Source organism: Vollenhovia emeryi, unplaced genomic scaffold (assembly GCF_000949405.1).
Source record: "Vollenhovia emeryi isolate VEMERY1.0 unplaced genomic scaffold, V.emery_V1.0 DF939200.1, whole genome shotgun sequence".
In the NCBI taxonomy this organism is placed as follows: Eukaryota; Metazoa; Arthropoda; class Insecta; order Hymenoptera; family Formicidae; genus Vollenhovia; species Vollenhovia emeryi.
The window spans coordinates 570409-593971 of NW_011967166.1; the positions used below are offsets into that span (position 1 = coordinate 570409).

Genomic DNA, 23563 nt, shown 5'->3' on the forward strand with positions numbered 1-23563 from the left:
CAAAGTATAATAATTGAGCCCGAAAAAGAAAGTTCGTTCTGTCTATCCCGTCATCTCTGATTGCTAATTGTCATCGTGTGCCTAACGCATTGTGACTTGGGGTTTGCCGCAGGGGGTTTGCGCGAATTCGTGTTGATGAGATTCGAAATAGGTGTCTGCGAAAATACAGGTGTCTAGACGAAGGACACGAAATGACGCGAGGACTTTGCTCGAGGCCCAAGATCCCACCTTACGCCTCGTTAGACACCTTGTTCTATATTTCAAAATGTATCTACATACGTGCATATGTATGTACGTAATATTCTGAAGTGACGTGAGCTAAGCTCATCGTCGTCGTAGTACATTTTAATGGTCCATTCGCGGCTGCACCCAGACGTGTAAAAAGGATTTGACTTCCACCTAACGAGAGAGCGCACGAATATTCGAAGATGAACGTGGTCGGAGTAATTAAATAGCGACGGGCACGTATAATATTATAATATTAATACGATTTAATATCATTTAATATCAATTATACGCTATTTCTTCAAATAAAAAATTTATATGCTCTACTGTCTAAAAATTAATCAGTGGATTATCACTGAAAACAGTGAATAATCATTGATTTACAGTTGTAAGTATACCATTGAAAATCGCAGTCCAATTCACTGTTTTCAGTACTAATTCACTGATTGACTTTTAGAGAGTAAGTCGTCAAATAAGATTTCTTCAAATCGACATAGTATCAACGACAGCCATATTTTGGAATTACATTTCTACTAACAATAAGTTGCCACTACGTAGTTGAAAACTCTCTACTTATCTTAGATTACTACTTGAAACTTGTATACTCGACTATAAGTGTAGCACTGAATAATGGCTTTTAGAGAGAAGACTATCAGTAGTAGGGAATTAAACTATTCTATTCGCATTTCACAATCGTTCAAGGTGGATCGAATGGAGATCAAATTTCAGATGCGTATGCACATATGACTCACGTATGCGCGAGACTCTCGGGGACGTACAAGGCCGCCGAATCGTTTGCGATTTCTCGACAATGCGATACACCATGCACCAGCACACGCGCAGGCCGGTGGCACGCGTGACACGCATCTCATTGCGGACAGGTCACGGAGGTTCGTAAGAGCTCGGACGCGCCCGGCTGGGATAACGTTTACAGCGAGGCCGCATATCGGCAGGTGTACGCACGTGTACGATCTACCGCGAACATGTAGACACGCTCGAGAAACGAAGGCAGACGCGGTAATGGTCAGCGTGGCTCGGAATTCTCTCAAGTTCTACATGCGATGCGTTATGGCATGGTCCTGTAGCACCAAGCACCATCGGCACTGTTAGAGCTCACGGTTGGACCAGTCGGCCGTTAGCGATGATGCACGTGCGCACGATGCATCTCGCGTAACACACCGTGGATATGCCAAGAGATCGCATATCTGGATACGACACGTTTTCGCTGCGAAATTCCGGCGGTCGCGATTTATCGAAACGGATGCTCCGATCGGGACGCCCACCGAAATGTATCGCGTCGATCGACGGTGGGGAATAATTTTGTGACACGCAATCGTAACGTTCACTTTGTCGTACGAGATACCTCGAAAATTCTTATTACTTAATTTTGTCAGGCTAAAAGCCAATTATGAAGTTTCCAATTAAAATAAATTTAGCTATTTTTCTTCCTAAACCACACTTGCATACGTTATACGTTTTCTCTTTCATAACTAGGCCAGTTTCTCGGTTCTTAAACTGTGACGGATCATTCATCAGAATTTCGCACGAGTGGATGGCTGCGTTTATCAAAGCGCGATAATGCGAAATCTCGTCGCGGAAGTATGAATTTAATCAAGAGATTAGATTCAGTTTTCCCAAGCTTTGGCATGCCTTGGCATGCCACGGCGCGAATGAGTTATGGCATTCTGCGGTGCTATCGATGCTGTTAGCGCGGTTAACCTGTTGGTTGTTAGCGATGATACACGCCACATTCAATGTATGCCTCCGCTCGGTGCCGCAGCCAGGCCCCGTCCGTGCGATACGATGTACGATTGGATCTACGAAGAACGAGTTCGTCCTGAGAAAAATTATCGGCGTACGGCCTTTTTTTTGCATATCGAAACGACTTTATCACCGGCATACGCACACACACACCCCGCAAGTAATGGAATGTCCGATCGAACGTTTAATGAAATATCTCGAATACGATTCAAGTACAGTAATAGCACTGACGCGCTACAAATCGCTATGAAAGACATTCTTGAGGAAGACACAAAAAAGATAAGCCGTTCACCGTAATTTATGGCGTTAAATATTCGAGATTAAGCCGTTAATTTAATTATGGCCGTTATTTCTTATTATGGAAGCCTTCTCCCATTTTAAGATAAGAAAAAGATTTGGAACTTATGCCGAATGTTTAAATCGATACACGAAATTTACATTTTGTCCGACACACTCAAGAATACTTGCTTTTCACAACTTCTGTCTGGAAATATATTTAGATAAATGTATTACGGTGATTTATTTAGACAGATTTATTAAGTCTAAAGTGTCTAAAGATACTTTTGTAATAAATAGAAAGTGAGAGAAAGTTACGATCGAATTATAACGAGAAAGTCTGATAATTCGATAATTTATATAACAGAATTAATATGTATCCTCGTGCACGTATAGACGCTCAAATATTTATCCGCACCCGTTAGATTATTTTCTCCAATACGCTTATGTAAATTCTGATATCAAATAACTCACCTCATATTAAATCGATGCAAAAGAATTGTCATGTTTGCCAAAACAAAATATCAGCGAGTTTTCAATTCCCTTTTAAAAAAATACCTATCAATTTCCCAACGTTATTCAGTACAACGCTTGATGGGAAAACAATCAATAATTTTTTTTTACACGATATAATATAATCAACATATTAATGTAGTTCGCTAAGGTGAAAAATATTTTGCACCTCGACAATTGATAAATTTGTCAAGTAGTTCCAAAATAGCTAAAGTACGCGATAGGTTTACCAGTGCCTCCAGCTCTGTGACAGTCAGTACTATTACTGGTACGTCGTTTACAGAGCTCGCCACGAGGTGGCAGCATCGCCTTGACAGAACACCGACGATCAGCTGTGACCAGAAGGTGGTGGGAGAAGCGGTGCGGCGCAGATGCGCGTCAACGATCGAGCGAGGAGCATCTCGCGTCGCTCTGTGCTCGTCGCAGCTTCGTGCCAGGAAGCCCTGAGTGGAGCTACCGGTGTCCTGAAACGTCTGACCGAAACCTCGTTCTCCGGAGAGACTCGTCGGGTGTAGTCGTCCAGTCGGATACGAGTCAGTTCCCGACCGGGTAAGCGTATATCGATCCATTCATGTCGCGCCGACACTCGGCCATTTTAGCACGAGCGCTGTCGACCGGACTCGCGCACAATTCGCTCAACTTGAATTCTGGAAATTTATTGACGTTTGCATGCCGCGCGGTAGCATCGAGCCGAGCGGTGGGTTTTTGACGAAATGTTGAACTGCTAATTACATTTATACATATAGTGACTCTACTATATTCACGTGGCACAAATAAAATCTCGAAGCATGTCATTCTCGAGGAACACGAGACCGTCAATTTTTAAAGGGATGCTGCACCGAGTTAAGCCTCATCTACGTAGGTCCAGTTTCACAAACGTCGGTTAACTGAGGATGCTAAAGTCATCTTGTTATCCAAGAAGAGACAGAGGATCAATTAACCATGGGTTAGCGGTTAAACGACGTTTGTGAAACTGGCCCTTAGAGTCGTAAAGTCGTAATCGTAAGAATAGTCGACTATGATTGGTTAATTCTTATGTGTCTGACTGAATTGACCAATTGCAGTCGATTATTCTTACGACTGCGACTCTCATTGTAGACAATGTAGACCCCGCTTTAGGGCCATTCTACAATTGCGTGAACGTATTTGTAGGGTTGTAGGAGTAGAAGTAGTAGTAAGTGTTGTACATTAAAGTAATATACAATAGAGTAAGATACGTCGTAATTGAAGTGAATGATTTGTTAGCTTTTACGTCCTACATCGTTGTAGTCGTGAAAGATGACGTTCAGCCATCTTTTACAACAGGCTTTACAATCGGAAATGCTAGTTTAAAACTGTGTTTTACAACACTGATAACAACCACGTTTACGCAATTGTAGATTGGCCTTTATGGCCCATTCAGACTGGACGCGATGAGCGATGAGCGACGCGCGAGTATCCAATGAGCGTACAGTTTTCCTGTAGACTGCACGCTCATTGGATATCGCGCGTCACTCATCGCTCATCGCGTCCAGTCTGAATGAGCCATTACACCTTTTGCATCTGTCAGTTGATGGAAAAATTTGTGTAATACACAAATTATATACATCTTTAGTTTAACCCGTTCATTACATTAAAGACTTCTATTAAACTTTTAAACTTGGTTTCAATGATACCATGTTCTCTGATTTAGTGCGAACACAGGAATTCTTTCGATTTAAATTAAAAATAATAAGAGACGCTCGTTTCATGCAATAACAAATACCACAAAGTAAGGCCAATAATAAGTGTGAGCAATTGAGGGCGACAATCACGAATAAATTATATATATATGTATATATAAATAATGCGAATATCTTTCGATTTATACACATGGACTATACAATTTGTGTATTACACAAATGTTTCCATGAACTAACAGCTCTAGGTACAAAAAGTGCAACTACTCAGTCCAGCATTCCCTTAGTTTAAGCTTTTTTTTAAATATTGCGATATTCAATATTGAATTGACAGGTTAATTAAAAATTGTTTAAATTGATAAACTGTAAAATGATTTAAATTGATACTTGAATTGGTTCCAAATCGATAGTAGAAGAGGGCGTTAAGGGGACGTTCGTAAAACGCGCGTTTTATTCTTATTGCAGAGAAGCGATCGATAGCATAATCCGTCCGATTACTATTTATCGCATTTGCGTCGCACGATCTCCTCGCACTTAAAAAATCTCTCTACGCGATGCCGTTCACGGCGGACGCGGCGGCGACTCAGATACAAGAGCGCCTGAAGAATATTTATAATCTGGTGCACGAGATCGAGAATCAGCGGGTTCGCTCGGAACACAACCTAAACAACATCATGAAGACCCACGAGAAGGTGACGCCGGACGACAAAGTTTCCCCTTACTACCAGCAGAAGTTGAAGAATTTATACAACGCCGCGGTGACCGACACGCAGCAGGAAGAGGAGATCCTGCGCAAGGCTCTCGGTAAGATCAACGAGATACGCACGATACGAAATAAACTGCGCATACAGGCACGTCAGGGCGGCAACAAGGAGACCATCAGGCGTGGCGCGCTGATGAAAATGGTACTCAGCACCGCGCAGACCCTGCCCCTCTACGTGGGAAAGACATCGGGCGCTAAACTGCCACCATTGTGCGGCGCGATACCCGCCGAGCCTACGTACATCGCGAAGACCGGCGATATGGTGGCCGCCTTGGTGAAGAGCAACGAGGAAGGGGAGAACTGGATACTCGCGGAGGTCGTGCAATTTAATCCTGCGACAAACAACTACGAGGTGGACGACATCGACGAGGAGCAGAAGGACCGTCACACGTTGTCGCGGAAGCGAGTGGTGCCGTTGCCATTGATGAGGGCCAATCCCGAGACCGATCCGTACGCCTTGTTCCCGAAGGGATCTACGGTAATGGCGCTCTACCCGCAAACTACTTGCTTCTACAAAGCGGTCGTGCAGCGTCTACCAACTACCGCCACGGAAGAGTACCTGGTCCTGTTCGAGGACGCCGCCTACACGACCGGCTATTCACCGCCGCTGAATGTGCCGCAACGCTACGTGATTTCCATCAAAGAGAGCAAAAAAAATAAGAGTCAATGTTAGTAAGCAATATTTTTTTTTCCAAATTATTTATAATCGATTAAAGTCGAAGTCTTGTAAATTTACTTTTCTAATCGGTACAAAATACTTTGAGGTAACCATCTATTTTTTTCTAATTGATGGGAAAAAAGCGCACGCACAACTGGCAGGCAACGTGCAACAGCGGTGTAAACCTCTTTTTGCATATTTTAATACATACTTTAACTTGCATGTATGTCGTCGACATTGACTAATCCTCTAAATTCCATTACAGACCCCGAGAAGAGAACGTATAAAGTAAGAAACACATATTTCTAGAACAGGTACGCTTAATTCATCTACGTTATTCTATGTAATCTTTTGTACTTGACTTGTGATATATACAAGTTAAATTAAATTACAGATTTTTAGAACTCGTTTTGATATATTCCTTAATTAATACTCCCAACCGTTTCAATTATAGAATTTAGATTGATAAATTACACAAATTGCAATAAATTTTGTATTAATCGAGATAATTGCATATATAAAAATAGTAAAAAAAAGACAGTAGAAAACTATTTTAATTTGCAAATAGCGAAATGACTTTTTTATTTTAGCGATGATATAAATTGTAGGTCAGGTTTCTATCAAAATCGCGCGGTTTATTTCGTTATAATTGATTCAGAATGTTACCGCGAGAGAAATAAGCACGTACTGATAGTTAAAGTTCTATTTCCGCGGTACTGCTACCCCGTCGTCGAGGGTAATTGACGTAGATTATGGAACGATAATAGCGGTATCCTCATGTACACTGGTGGACCTGAGCCTGGACTCGGCTGACCTTCCGCGGAATCGGTCCTTCGTGATGCTGTTCGTGCAATTTCTTCTTATACGGAATAAATCTTTCCCTTCGCATCCGTCACGGAAGCGGGATAGAGATAGAGAGAGCGAGGGAGAGAGGAAAGATAAAGAGAGCAGAAAGCGGGCGAAAGCCCGAAGCCACGAGTGCGTGAGTGGATTGAAAAGGCTAGAGAGGACGCAGGAGGGAGTACCGCGCAATAATTGATTCCATAATCGGCGGCTGCCGCCAGACATCAAAGCGACTCGGTATACCGAGCCGAACCCCCAGCAGACCGGCTCAGCTAGCCAATCCTCATTCATTATTTAACTTAACTACCCCCCCATATGGAATCACAAAAAAGTACTTTGATTCAACGCGCGTTGCGGACACGGTGTTTTCATCATTTTCCTCGAAATTAATCCTGAAAATTTTTCATTGATTTCTGACTGCCGTTCGGATGGAGCTTGGCTCGTATCAGCAGGGGTTTTTAATTGAAACGTGAGGCTGAATCTGTCGCGCGAATGAAATATTGTGCGTTATAATTAAGGAACAGAGAAAATACGCGTGTTTTTGAATAGCTTTTGAAGCGCGCTTATTACAAAAGAAATGTTGAATCGTACATGGAAACATTCTTTTATGTTAAAAATTAAAATATGTGTATCTTCTCTCTCTCTCTTAATTTCGAATAACGTGTAAAATCTACTTCAAACAATATTTAATTTCTAACAGAATCCAGAATAGAATTTTATTCTGTGTGCTGTCTAATTTTATGTTAAAATGCAAAAATTTCTCTAGAAGAATCAGAGTACACACATGTATAAAATATATTCAAATGCACCGTGTATAAAATTATGAAAAGAGAATTCGTATAAAATTCTATAAAATCTAACGCAAATAGATCATCTAAAGTGGGCTTAAGATAGTTATTCGACATATATCAAGCCAACTTTCTATTATCTTCAGCACGACTCTCGTAATAATAGAAATTATCTAGCCCGCGTGTAATGGCTTTTATATGCCTTCTCCCGCGAAAGTTGTAACGACCGATTGTATCTAGTCCACGGTAGTTTCCCTAACCACATCAGAGTTCACCTTCGAGCCCCAGGGTCGACCGGGTCACATGAATTTAGCAAAACGCACGACCTCGAACCTTTTACGTACTCGCGCTGAACCACAATCGAAATCGCGTTTGTGTGCACGCGCTTTGTCTAGCATTTCCGGCGGTCATTAGTCGCACTCGATAGTCCGATATCTTTCCATTTCCAGATAGTGAAACGCCGGCGTGTCGGCAGAAGCCATTCTCAGTTCTGGAATTAATTCAACCGGCGATTAGCTTCCGCGTCGGGGGTGAGTTCTGGCCGAAACAGCTTTCGTGCGTTCGATCGTAAATGCCCGAAAGAGAGAGAGAGAGAGAGAGAGAGGGGGGGGGGGGGAATACGTGTGTATGTGTAAGTTTCGCGTGCGTTCGTGTGCCACTGACTGACTACATCCGAACCGCGGGCGGGCGTGCGGCGTATTCGTACGGCGGGCCTAATACAAGTGGACTTGTAGCATGCGAACAACCGGAAGCCACGGCGAACTTGCGCCCGAGCACGCAAACCGTACTTTCCACCCTTGGTCCCCGCGAGAGCGAGCGCTCCCCGTCGCCTCGTCCGACTCCTCAACCTCCTACGACTCGTTCCTACCCGTCCCGAAGTACCCTCCGTTCATTCGTTCCACGTCTCAGTTATCTGAGTAATACTTCTCCTCCGGCTTCACCTCGCTCCGTCTATCTCAGTCTCGTTCCCTCCCCCTATCTCGCTTCCTCCTCGGTATCCCACTGCTGACCCCCTTCCCCTATCCGTCCTTCTCTTTTTCTCCTTTCCGTACAAGCCGATCAGGGCAGGTTCACTTAACCCTCCGGTAATGGCGCGCTGTATTTTTCTTCGGCGCTCGTAATTACGCCCGTGCTCTCGCGAGCATATTTTATTTCGTTCCAGATCGATCGGTTCCGACGCTGGTATCTGTCATTGCCCTTCCTCGCTCTCCGTCTTCCCTCGCGCTCTCTTTCTCTCCCACTCTCCTCCCCCTTTTTTTCTCTCCATCCCGCCCAAGACTTCGCCAAGCGTCACCCTCCGGCGACCATTAGTCTTTCTTTCGATAAATTGGCGGACCAGAGTGATCGTGAGATGTCACCTCGACATTCTCACCTGTCTGTAACACGCATTTGTTGGTAATTCGAACGCGGCGCGAGCTGCGCCCTTGTTCACGCTTGATTAGAGCCGTCATCGATAATGATTCGGTAAGACCGCATATGCTGCTTCTCACGGTTGTCGACAGCTATGTTGAATGCGACCGTGTGCTGCCAGTTGTTTCTGTACACGCGTACCCGACTCTGGACAATCATTCGGAATGCCCTATCGATCGGACTCGCAACGTCCGTTACATTTTTCGCAGCGGACCATAATTTATGCTCTTGACTACGAAAGAGGTATGAAAAGATAAACTATTGCTAACCCATTGAGACTTCCCTAGCTTAGTTTAAGTAGTATTCCAGAGTTCATTGAATTATTAATACCCGAGAGTAAATTGAAAATCGATAAGCGATCCAGTGTAATTTAACTTCGCGGCCGTTTCCGACCGAAAGAGAAAGAGGGGGAGGGGGGGGGGGCGCCAGAGAGGAGTGCGCGAGAGAGGATACGGAACTTGGGGATTACAGAACTCTCCTCGTGTGTTGGACGGGCTCTGGATTTTCATTTTTTAATTAATACGCCGTGCACAATGGTATCCAGGAGAGACGATCGATAAGGTCGGCTAACGAGCTGCCAACCTCTAATCCAACTTTACCTCGAAAACTGTCGGAACTCTTATACGACGTGGTAATGAGTTCTGGCCGTTGAACGAAAGAAAAGTCACGATGTTAATAGCTTTTGCCTTTGAGTCTCCGGGGGCGAAATAAAAAGAATCGCGCCACACAGAGTGGACGGCGACGGTGGAATCCGGACAGCGTGAGCGCGCACGGTTGCTCGCCGGCGAGCACCCCCACCGAACACGTGCCGTCGCGGATTACGTTTAGCCTCGTTTAGCCGCGCGACCAGGTCGAGGAGGTAGAGCTCTCCTCGGGACGGCTGCAAGTACCGATTCGATCCGAAACCTATTGGATTTCGCGGAGCGCAATTTCTTCCCCGAGACCGCAATGCAGCAATGTTCCGCGCGGCGCGTTCTCTCATCGATATCGCGAGACACTTTAGACGAAACGATAGCGAATCGCGGCGTACCATGGTAGTTGGTGTAGCTCGAGTGCCACGTACTTTTAAAGTACCGCATCGAGTCCCTCCCCAGGCGCCTCGCGCGCTCACCAGTCGAACGCGACTATATCGCGAGGGAAATCACGTCGTCGCGAAAGTCGCACGCGGGATAAAGTTCCTGACATAATTGTGGACGATTTTAGAACTCGGGGGCGCGCTGCGTTTATTACGTTTCAGTCTGCCGTAATAACATTCCCGAAATAACGCGTTCACGGTTCGCGTTGACGGGGGGTTCGTGCGTTAGAAATTGCAACGAGAGCTGGAAGGGGGCGAAAAGTTTAATTAAAAAACGCGGCTGCTTAACAGCCGAACGACGCGAACGTACTTTGCAATGTGTCTCGCTATATCGAAAGTTTAAACTTTGTATTTTGTCACCGTTAGAAATATGTCTGGTCTTGTCGCAGACAGAATACCGTGATGGTGGCCCTGTGCGTAATGACGCGTGCTGAAATTACCAATTCAAGTACTAGCGCGCGGGACACAGACACGACGACTACCGACTCGAGCGACGTAATGCCTCGCCACGAGAGGCTTGGCAACATTATCCAGCTGTCAATGCCAGAAATGGGGCTTTCTTACGGAGTCGACAGCGCTCACGGTGCCGGCAATTTGTTACGTTTTTCGTCAACTAAACGCATTAGGAAGCAAGAGGGAAGGACAGACGCATTAACCGAAACAGATTCTCGCTTACATATTTCAACGAGGCATTTGTCTCTCGCTGCGTTTCGATGACCCGAATGACGGTCTCATTTGCGTACGCGTGCAGCTACAGACACAAGAGAGTCGAATAATTAATAAGCGGGCGGCTTCTTTGTTAATTAATCGCATTTGCCAATGAAGGCGGGTCGATTTAAAACTTGCTTCATAATTTAGAGCCATAATCGGTTATCGCGGTCATTACGGCCCGACACTGCGCGATCGCTGATAAAATCAGCGTTTACAGGCGATTTTACGGCGCTTCACTGATTCGCGAAGGAATTTTAATCTCGCGGAAGTTAGTGCTAATTACAATTGGTTTAGGCAAAGGGCGTTGTAACAACCGGGAGGTATTTCATCTCCAATTTATTATGAAGCCACGAATTATGTCTGCCATGTAATCTGCAGAAAATATCGTTTCAAATTGTGAGTAATATATTATATTAGTTGAGCTTCTCTATTTTATGTTTCAAGCAAAATACGGAACAATTTTCGAAAAATAGATGAATTATGTCCATAGAGCAATTTAAAAGACAAATCTGTTAATACGAGCACTTCGATAAACAGAACAAGTTCTTTGTTAGAAGTCATGAAAGTTCTCAAAGCTTCATGACTTCTAACGAGCAAACGGTGTTGTAATTTTTCACGACAAAGGTTGCGTCGACGGAGTGATTAAAAACTTATCCATGTCAATGCACCGACTATGCGCGTATTCCCTCGGGTCGTAAGGTCATTAGCAGACTCACAGTTGTTTGACAAGTTATTCCTAGACCGTGTCTCAGGGATTCAGTAGGTCACCGGATATGTGATGGGGTGAGCGATGATTAATTTTCAGTTCCCATCAGCGATATTAGTTTTTATGTACGATCACTGTTGCGGGGATTATAATAATTAGCTTAGAGCTCTGCAACCCGTTTGACTACACGCGTTTGAGTTCCCAATTGTGTCATTCGCCGGTATATTCCGATTCTGTTTAGCCTCATGAAAACATACTATTCGTATATTGCTACGTGGATAGTACATAGATGTATGTATATAGCGAAAATTTCAATCACGGATAGTCAACCGGTCAATGCTTTACCGTAGAGCGAAGAAGCGTTGCTTTTATGAGTAAATATGTGTTTTTGCATGTACATGCAGAACTACTTCGACTAGTGTCCACAATTGCATATAGAAGGATACACAAGATACACAACGGGTAAGCTCACCTTAAACGCCGAAAATTCATGAAGAGCGAGAGAGAGGGAAGGGAAATTTGGTGTAAACTTTCAACCTAGAAGTTACTTCATGATTCGTATGTGCCCTATCAAGCTCAGCGAGCAATTCAGCGAGTCCTCGGCTACCACAGCAAAGGCTGTGTATTCGTCTTGGTGATTACATAAACCACGAATTATTACCGATGCTATTTACATCCTATTACTATACTATTGATATTTCTAATTAATGATTTTGTTAATATAAGTTATAAGTTAAAAACTTGATAACAGGATTCTTAATATTCGAATATAATATTTTCGAAAATACCTTGTGAAGATAAAATTGTAAAAGTATACAACAGAAATGTAGGATAAATATAGAAACGTAGAAAATATGACTTTGATGCAATTGTGTAGATGTCATACAGAATAGAAAATTATTTTAGAGACTCTAGCGAAAATATATTGTCAAAAAGTTCATACAAATACGATTCGGTGAATTAATAGATAAATCGATCGTCAAAGGCTGTGGTAAAAAAAATGCAATCGCTGAGAAAGACAAATTTTCTTCGAAAATAATAATAGTAACGTTTCATCAGACAAAATTCAATAAAGATTATTAATTATTTCCCATCAACAAATAAAACGCGTTCTATTGCTGTCACCATAATTAATTTGATAAAATATTTTTTGTTATAATAGATAAAGGAATGGTAGTTCATCTTTTATCTCTCGAGACAATTTAATTCGTTAGTATTTCGTTGGTATTTATCAGATTTTTGCATGTTACACGAAATAATTCGGTAATGTCCGCCTATATATTTTCTGAATGCGTCAATCACACCTCTACCGATTATATCTAAAAATCGACTTTAGAAATGGATGAACCGCGCGAACTCGTCACCGATCCGTCGCGGATTGTTGGTGAACGACGACGGAGATCGCGGACGCAATCGACGCAGCGTCCGTTCTCGCGGGGCTCGTTCGAAGGCAACCGCGGGCTAACCGGTGAACCCGACCTAATTGAATTTCGCATACGAGCGCCACGACGATTCGTCATTCCGGCGTCCAATTTGGACGCTGGTCTCGCGCCACTCTCTTTCGGGTGCTCGCTTCGCGTCAGCTACCGCATCTTTCATCTTCGTCCTGTCGGCTGTCCGGACACCAGCGTCCATCACATCGACGCGGTAGCAGTCGTTTTGAAATTTCATCAAAGTGACATACTCACGCGTACTTGCTGCCATGCGCCTCGCGGCCGAACGGGTATAGCTAATTGCACTTACCTGAAACAAGCAAAAATGAGATATGGTTAGCGAGAGCGTTTGCCAAAACGAGACCGCGCGATATCGATTACACTTAGAAGGAGGAAAAAAGAATCCACGCGCGCAAAATTACACCTATTAGACAGAAGAGGTTCCTCGCGAAACAGCGATACGCTCCAAGTACCGGCACGGAAATTACAATGTCCGCGGGGTGAATTCTATTTTTAGGAGGAGCGTCCCTATCAGAAAGGCATAAGCGCTGTGTATAAATTACTAGCGAATTTTCGCGTTCCTCCCTCGAAGAAATGCTGGGAGGCAACGCTATTGATTTTATGCTAAATTACTCGTAGTAATAATATACAAACACCTGGGCATTCTGCATAAACTGTAATCGAGCTAAGGGCAAGAAACGTAGTGGAGAAAGCCCGTTGTTTCTCTTCGTATCGGCTATAAGGAAATAAGGGAAGGACAGGCTTCCTACAACCAGAGGCAGCTGCTTAGGTTCTCACATAGATTAACCCAGGTAGTTTCTGTTCTCCTTCGTCTAGGAGACAGACCTTCGGGCTGCCAGGAAGTCGCTCGCAAACTCGATGGCAAATTGTCGAGTCTCCGCGCGCCTTCTCTCTCTCTTTCTTCCTATCTCACCCTTATCGCGACGCCCCACTTGTCTCCTCGTCTCGCAACATTTGTCCTCTCCTACAGCTCTCTTTCCCTCCCGCGCGCTCTCCTATCCGCAACGAGTCGTCTTTATCCATCGGGAGCTCGCAAATCACAGGCTGGCGGGCCGCACCGACCAAATTATCCGGGAAATTCCGAGCGCAGAGGCGTACACCGACGTGGCGCGCGGTTATACGGTACCTGCGACTCGCTCTGCGTTCGAGATAATCCCCGTCGATACACACGCCCGACGCCTGATCGCCTTAGGATTCAATGCTCTCTACTCGCGAACGAAGGAAACTGCAATTAGGTCGACGAAGGGGCAAGCTGTCGCTATATATATCTTATCTGAATGCAACGCAGATAATCGATAATTTCAAGTTTTTCATATACGCCATTTTTTTTCATGAGAGATTTATTGAATTCACGAGCGAATCTCTCCTTGATTTCTGTAAACACCTTCAAAATAGCGTTCCATAATCATAATATTATACGAGCAATCAAGAATAATTTGCGCCAGTTGTAAGATAGAATATACTGGTGCTGATTTAATTAGAATAATTTTATAGAGATTAGCATACCACGTTAGAGTAGCGTGAAAATGGTGCTTTATGACGCGACCTTCTAAAATGAACAAGTAATATCTATAATCGCGCAAAAGCCATTCGTAGAAATCAGTATCATTTTTTTAAATATTGTCATGATAATTAGATAAGAATAATGAAATGTACGACTGGGGAGATTTGATTTTATGGCACAAGTTAATAACTTTTCATCTTTCATCCCGTGGAAATTCTTAAACGGCCGAGTCTGATGAAAGAGCTGTATTATTCAAGAAAGTTCTCTTACTTCCATTGGACTTGCAAATTAAACTAGCCTACGTCTCAAATTTTTAAATTAAGGATTTGTGTATCATTTTTTATTTCCATCATTATTGCTCATTAGCATTGGTTTTTTCCCCGGTTTGCACCGCCTCTTCAGTCAACGTTCTTGAAGCTTTGAAATTTCAGCTCGTTTTCTCTGATCTACCTTTTAATAAATGATTGCGAACCTCTTTGCTCGAGCAACAAACTTCGCCCAGTGCGGGTAGGGCAGACTTGTAACTTCGTAACTTTTGCGACAGGTATCGAGCAAACTTCCTACGTACATTAATATATACTGTTTATCCCTAATCTTTAACTACTTTCCAGTTTCAAGTCCCGAGAGAAGTGCAAGCCGAGATATTCTTAGCCTGGTTTGTTCTTTTTAATCAATGTCGGCCGTTGAGTGGATTTCGTATCGCTCGAAAGTATTTTCTTAACTATTAAATAAAAGTAACGCGCAAAAAAAATTGTATCTAGTAGAAAACACAATAAATAACTTAGAGAGATTATATACTTTATATAGGGGATGCGATTTATGTTCTGATATTTGTTAATCTGTTCGGACCACTTCTCTTAATGAAAGAACACACGAGAAACTTGATTTTATTTTTATCTTCAGCGCATCCTTCTCGAAAATGCGGTTATATGACATAATGTGAGAGCATCAGTAGTATTACCGACACCAGAAATAAATTTTGATCCTTTGTTGTTCCTCTGCGCTACGTAAAGATGCTGAACAGATATTATCCCAGATAGCTTTTAATATTCTGCTCTTGAGCAATATAGGGATAAAGCCAGCGGCGCAAAATTTGCTTTCAACAAGGAAGGATTTGCCAGGCTATCTTCGCGCAAAAACGCTTTTACGGTTATTTTTAATCCATCCGGTGCGCGTATAGAAAATTCATGAGAGCGCGAGAACGCGATCCCGCGCTATTTCTTGCTCGGGGAAGCACGCAGAGTACGATGGTTTGGGCGGCCTACGTTTTCGCGTTTACACGGTAGGATTATTGTTTACACGAAGGAAGTCGAGCACCTTTCCGTGAGTTGGAAGTTGATATGAGTGAGTAGGCAAGCAGACATGTTACGTCAATAAGTATGATGGATAGAAATGGTGTACTCTTCCACGGATTTCAAACGAAGCGCTGAAAATTCTTTTCATGTCGAGTGTTTCTCATCAAAACTAGTTAAACTCTTGACCGTCCGTAATTTTCAAGAGCCAAAATCGCGATTTATGTATTATAATTCTGCACTTTCACGAAACGCTATGAGCAAAACCTAACAAAATATTATTTAATTCAATAGGGGAAAGGGTAAATTTATAATGCTAAGTATAGCATTAAAATTAAATTCAAATAATTTATAAAAATCGCTCTGCAATTTTTAGAACATGTGAATTCACTGACGAGAATGATCCTACCGAGGGGAAAATTGTGTTATATGTCCGATAGTAACGGCGCATAGTACAGAGTAGGAAAAATACGGTATATGGATTCACTAAGCTATTTAATGGCCACCACCTCGCCTAGGTCCTAATTCAATGGGCGTTTAAATTTCAATTTGAAAAATATTATTTGTTAAATATTAAGTCTTTATGCTATTTACGTGCTATGTATCTAAATACTTCTTCAACGATTCCACCCGTAACTGCTTTCGTTAACTAACCATTTAATTTTAATACATTATTTCAATTTTTACAAAATAATGTACTATGTATGAATTATTTTGTAATTCATTCGAGACACACCGCGCCCAAATTATAATAGTTCGGTCGAAAGTAATAACGAATACGATAATTCGACGGTGAATGGAACCGATAATACGCGCGAGGACGGCAATTAAAAGCGATGACTCTTGCAAACTGTTCTTCTAAAGTTGGCGTTAGCGAAGCTGAACGCTCAGTCCGGTTTATAAATGTCGGTAATTTGGAGATCCTCGGCGATGGATTTCTTTTTTTTTCCTGAAGAAAGAGGAGGTGTACTTGGGTGCATCCACACTGAGCCGGCTCGAGTCATGGAACCTGCTGAAGGGACAACGAGTTAATTCGTCGAGCTGCACGCGGCCGAACGGCCATTCTTTCGTACAGTCGGGACCCGAGGAACCTCAGGACTCACCGAGGTTATTTGTATTAATTAGAGGAACCCGAAATTACAGCTGCGTTTGAGCGATCGTTAGGATGTCTATCGACGCCCATTGGAGGCTGAAATGTACCCGAGAGGCACTCGCCCCACCAAAACAAGTGTTCAACGCGAAGACCCTCGAGCTCGGCACACTCTATCATTAGAACGTTATTTCCAGCTGCATTTATAAAAATCAAATATCTAATTGATACTGTATCAAAAAAAATTCGGTCGTCTTTCTTTCAATAAGTGTCAGGTGAAGTTATAATTGTGCGTAATAATAATGATATAAATTGTTGATAGATGAAAACTCGTTTGCGAGAAAGCGGAAAGAATAAGACGTGTCCTCGAACAAACGATCAGAGTGAAAGCGATTTAAAAAATAACATAAATAAAAGCGATCGCGTAAAGCGCAGTTGGGAGATTACTTTCATGTATTATCCCCGACTTTACTCAAATAGATTGCTTTCACGTGCATATGCATGCCGCCGTACGCATGAAACGGATAAACGAAATATTTTCTCCGTGTATCTGTTGCAAGTGGCAGATGGTACCATGATAATATTTTACGCGAGCTGAGATCCGAAATGTGGCATGCCAGGTGTTGCTGCGATGTATGTAAATCCAAAGTTACTATGCAAAATATCAATATACATTTGCATTCTACATTTTATATAGAGCCACATTCCCACTTAACAGTTTCATGCTAAATTGCAACGAACACGGAAATAATTAATGTATACATGTTCTTACATTCAATGTTATCTTCTATATTTCAAATCCATGTTTCGCCGCATCGAGTCTCATTCTTTTCACTTAGAATGCGATTCACGACGATAGCCATGCAGCAATGTATGCTATTATCGACAATTGATGGCTCATGTTGCTATATTGTTACTAGCTAAAGCCACGTACCTTTACACACCTACCGTTCATATTCCGAACGTTGAGTGCATTAACCTCTTATTTACTCTCGCATTCTGTTTTCTTTGTATTTTCTTCTCCTTTGTATTTTCTCATTACATAAATGCGTTTTTAATTTTCAATTTACCGGAATTAAGAATATCACAATCAAATTCATAAGCATATGGCACAGGAGAACTATTGTAATTATATTATTTGATAATTGCGAAATTTAGATTAATTTCAAATTGATTTTCTTCGCTTTCATAACAGAACAATAATCTCTAATTGTACGTCTTTCGCACTGCTTTACGAGGCACGGTTTAATGCTGCTTTACGAGGTTTTGTAATATACGTCTGTCACTTACAGTTCACCCCGTAATCTCAGCCGAGAAGGCGAAACCGTCGAAGACAAGCTCAACTTGCACAAGATTGAGCCGATCGATAAAGTTTCGTGCATTTCGTTGCTGCAATTTCAGACAACAAGGCACTTGCACGTTGACGCTGATGAGCCGTACGACTTCCACTCACGGCGCCTGCTTTGCATCGCGGGGAAGCCAGACTTACACATGTACATTCGAACGATACATACAGATACGTACTATGTACGCGATACACATGTACGATATACGGAATACAGAAATCCGTAATACTTCGCGAAGGATACAGTCTTCTACGTGATCCAGGAAGCGAAACGACGGATTATTTCCCTTAGGGCGTCGAAATCGGAAGCACTCTCATACCGGATGACAGGCAGGTGTGCGTGGAAGGCTCGAGAACCGTTCGACAGGATGACCGAAATAAGAGGGTTCGATTTGCAAGAGCAGCGCACTCCCCTTGCCAGCGTAAAATTTCCAAATAGACGTCTCTCCGTTGTCATGAAAGTCTTCCGCCGAAAGCTCATGTCTATTCAGTTCGACAGGGGATGTGGACGAGCTAACTTTTACTTCTTAGCGAAAGCGAATAAGTGGAAAGGAAAAAGTACGACGAGCAAGCACAACGCCACAAGCAACGTACACAAAACGAAGACACGTGAACGAAGAGTGTTTCCACAATGTGCGCGGGCGTGGAATAAATAGAAATGTTCACAGATCCGCCGAGCCTCCGCTGTTTAAGCTTCGCGAGAGGGAAAGGTGTTTTCGGTATACTACTAAGGAGCCACCTCCGATATCCACGTTGTGGATATTGGAGGAAAACAAGAGCAAGAGAAGCGGTGGTAAGGAAAACCTCGCGCGGGAGACACGGAGGGCGACGAGATCAAGTAAGATAGTAAACGAAGAAAGGTGGCGGAGGTAGAAAGTGGATGGTGGATCGGGGTGACTAGGATAAGATCAGATCAGACCGGTCGTGGGCGGCATTGACGACGGTGACGGTAAACTCGTGGGCTGTGGTAAGCGCAGAATCGTGTCGTGGATAAAGTGGTACCCGTCACTGCCTGTCAGCAGCCCTTGTCGCAGTTTCTCTCTTCTTCATCCCCCTCGTAACGGTTCGCGATTCGACTCGGCGTCATTATCTTCGACTCACTCGTGTACTTCTCTGTCGGTGGACGCAACGTAGTAGCCGCTATAGTTTACAAACGCGCACAGTCGAATGCGTATTGCACGGAGAGGACAATCGTGAATGTCGACGAATCAATCGTCGTCGGTTACGTCCTGCTGTTGTTTTTTTTTATCAGTTCATCCTGTGTGAATAATCTAGTCTGTAGAGCTTTTATGAACTTTTAAGTGATAGAACTAAATCATAATAGTAATTCAAAATGGTAATATTAGGTTTAATTATTGTGATTTTTTAAATTTTGTGAAAAAAATGTTTCGAGCAGAACACTGAAGTAATGTAACAATAAATGATATTAATAAAATATTCATTATGTTTTTAACACGCACGCGGTCTAGAGCCATTATTTTTACATTCTTCGAATCTCTGATTCGAGCTCCTCCATTTCACATTCTCATTTTCGGCTATTATCCTAGCGCAAAATAAAAGGCAACGATTTTGGAACTAAAATAATCCCATTCCTCGCCGCGCGAAACAAAATCATTAGAGATAGAAGTAGTGAGCAGATAATGGTCCGACAATGCACAGACGTATCGAGAGAAACAGAGAAAGTTGTTCTTTCGCGCCTTTGCCGGAATATGATACGAGTCGCCCGATGATGAACAGATACGAGTAACAAACGTGCTTCTCGCGCACCGAGTCTACGCCGTACCTTGCCCATCGCATATACGATCGTCTGCATGTATGTACGAAGTTGGGCGTCTACACGCACGTACCGGATAGTACACAGCGTACAATCGCGTATACCGGCACGTATACTACCAAAGGATAGCCGAGGAAGCCCTGAGGGCCTGTCGGAGGTGAGAACAGTACATTACCCTCGCTCACGTATGCCTCTCCTCCCTCACTCTTTCTCCCTCATTCAATGTTCTCCATATTCGCCCCCTGTCCCCCGTGTCCTTCGAAAGCCCATATGCTCGCCCCCTCTTTCACTCTCTCATTATATTCGCGCATTTCCCCCAGCCGGCGTAACTATGGCGATCTTCTTTTTTCAAACCCTGTCTAACACCCTGTCTGCTATATATAAACGTAACTACAAGAAAATTCTACATATGAATGACGACATCGCAGTTTGTAAAGATGTCTGCAGTCAAAACATCTAGTGTAAATATTTAATACAGTCTAATGCCATTTTTATATAGTAACTTTAATCCCGGCTTAAATCACTTCTTATCTTTTTCTTTTTAAAACTAGAAAAAGATATAAAGTGAGTTGAACCGAGATTAACGTTAACCTGCGTTGGTAGAAACGGGCATTAGTCACGTTTGAAAAATATTAATTCCTTCAATTTGACGAGTTGCATTCTTAATACGAATTTCGGTGTTCAGTGGACAAGAAAATTATATCAGAAACTTATTTATCATCCGTGCTTAATATATAACCGGCTTATCAGACGCAATCGGTAATGACATCAACATGTGGCGTATCAAACGGAAATGCGGTTCGTATTTCACACCATTTAATTTGACATTAATTGGACAGAGTGTGATTAACGAATTATTGCCATACACAATGCCGTAACGTCTGTCAAAAGTGAACGTTACAACTATCGCCCGTGTCAGTTTCGCAACAGCGAGCGGAATGTACAAGTTTAACATTAATTATGCCTAATTCAATAGACTGTCGATGATTATGATGAACTGAAAATGTATACCATGAATACATAATAATCAGAGAAATGTACTATGAAATACATGTTAAAATGCACAACAATATCTATGTAACGTATTATGTGTATATATGGCGTTTGCAGCCTATTGTTTGCCTTCAAAAATGTTCATTCTCGAAATATTGACCCGTGTTTGCCCACGGACGGGTTAATAAAAGGAACCTCCAGACAAGACGGTTCTTGTAGGAAAAACGAAGGATCCACGGAGGTACATTGCGTCGTAGGGGCCCGTCATAGTGGATGATGCGAAGTCAACAATGGCGTCCGGCTGTCGGTGATGAGAGAAGAGAAGAGAGATGGTCCATTAGCTCGGCTGTCACTCAACGACCCGACTGGCTAGTACGCATTATGTACACACCCACCCGGATACGTGTCTACAGTACGCGTGACATAAAAGTTGGTATATCGTTGTGCCAGCGTTAGAAGAAAAATTTTCTAGCTTGTATATTGGTTGCCTAATTGTACACGAAAAAAAAGAAGAAACAACGTAATCGGCGATCCGAATCTTCCATTTGACGATCGATCATCGATATATTTTTTCAAATAAAATGTGCATTTTTCGACAGATAGTAGCAGATATTATAAAAATTAATTGTTGTAAGATTATTATACTATATAGAAATTACTTAATTTTATTTAACTGCGAATTAACTACGTTATAATAGAATCGTGCTATGCTAGTCTGTGACAGCAATTAAATTAAATTAACAACGTATTCATTTAGAGATTATATCAATGTTGTAATTACTTAATTAATTATATCATAATTAAAATTAAATCTGCGTATACAAAAGTGCAAAATACATACCAATATACGAATAATTATGTTAAGGAGATTATTTCGGTGGTCTCGTTATTATTATTAATGTAATAATAAAATCAAGCATTTGTCTCCTTCAACTCAGTAAAATAAATGAAATAAACGTTTTTAAAAGCAATTATAAAAAAAGATATTACACGTTTCGACATTTGCAAGAATAATTAAAATATTACAAATTAATTAAGACATTTTCCAATCAGGAATTTTAAATGCAGGTGAAAATGTGAAGTGATAAATACATGCACTAACAATAAATATTCAATCGCGGAGTAAATTACTCGAGATTATTCGGTTGTACATCTCTACAAAGGAGAAGATCGCGAGGAGCAGGAAAAAGTTGTTGATTTAAAAAGTTTGCAGAGCTCTCGCGCCCCATCTCCCGGATGGTTCACTGGTAACGTTTTTCCGTACGGGAAAACTACAGAAGGAAATAGGAAAATTGAGATGCCGGGATATTCTTTAAAATCCATAGAAAGCGGGTAAAGCTGGGCACTAATAACAAACAGAGAGCTACAAACGCTTACACGAAAATTTAATCTTGCGGTACAACTTAATCTCAAACAAATCTCTTAAATATACTAGCTAGAGTATTCAGATTATTTAGCTCTTACATTATAGCTCAAGTCTAGTATCGATTGTGTGCACTTCATTGACACTACTAATAGTATTAAGGCTATTAATATTGTATTGGCCTGTAATTAAAATGTAATATAATATGCAATTCCCAGTTGTGCATATGAATTATTAATATTGCCGATTTTGTGGATCGGTAAGAAGCGAATTGGAAATTTTGGTACATAATATATAGAATTATTTCAGGTCTAATGATTTCTAATTAGCGCCTGTTATTAAATACATATATATATAATATTATATATGATCTATATCATGTAATTACATAAAGATTGAATCAAAGTTAATTCAATTAACGGTAAGAAAATTTAGTTCTGACATTTCGGAAGATATAAATGGTAAACGTAAGTCATTATTCGAAACAGTGACGATGCATAACGAGGTCACCATAATTAATGAGAAGCTTTCTTCTCGCGTGTCCTATTGTTAGTATGATATACCGTCCTCTATTCGTCGCATGAATAATACTTTCCCATCTATCGAATAGACAATAGAATAAATTTCGCGTTCTCGAAGCATACATAAAGTGAGCTGCAATATTTATCAAAAACGACAGAAAGGTGCTCGTAATGTTTAAGTATTTAGCATTTAAATTCATATTATAGTCAAGGAATGTCTGATTACCGTTTTATCAAATACAGATAACAATGAAACAATCATGCCAAAAGAGCGAATGTTTCGCAGGAACGTTTCTGTGAAGGCATTGAGGATTGTAAAATGGTTGTATCGCTGAAAGAAGTGAGCATAAATTCCGTATGTTTCAGATTGTTGCAGAATGCCGGCATTTTATGTTAATAAAATGCAGAGATTAAAGATGTTTTAGCAACATTTTATACACACGTTTCAGTATACATTATCAGTACTTCTATTAGTGCTTTGCTTATTGAACTTTCAGGTATATGTAATAAATATTAAGTTTATCAAATATACAAAAAAGTGTTGGATTTGTAAAATTATTAAAAGTTACTATTTTAAGTAAAAATAATTTCATGTAATTTTTTTTATATGTTTAAAATTGATGCTAAAGTTCAGTACTAATAAAATTTATTGTAAGACACTGATTGTGCAGATGTGATAACTATCGCATTTAGATTTTAATAGATTATTAAAATATACATATTTTATAAACATGTTACGTAAATATTGTATGTTATTTCAATGCATTTGTATTTGTAAATGGAATTACACGTTTATATCAATAGATTGGTATGGTATTTTAATAGCTATTGCTAATTTAA

General features: G+C 41.6%; 1 protein-coding gene across 1 annotated transcript; it reads left to right on the forward strand.

The window, feature by feature from the left end:
• The first annotated feature begins 3061 nt into the window (after positions 1-3061).
• On the forward strand, positions 3062-6258 carry LOC105561812 (SAGA-associated factor 29 homolog). Its single transcript, XM_012012137.1, has 3 exons — positions 3062-3324; positions 4899-5864; positions 6120-6258. The coding sequence occupies exons 2-3, from the start codon at positions 4988-4990 to the stop codon at positions 6161-6163; spliced, it is 921 nt and encodes a 306-aa protein (XP_011867527.1). The 5' UTR covers positions 3062-3324; positions 4899-4987; the 3' UTR covers positions 6164-6258.
• Positions 6259-23563: the final 17305 nt, after the last annotated feature.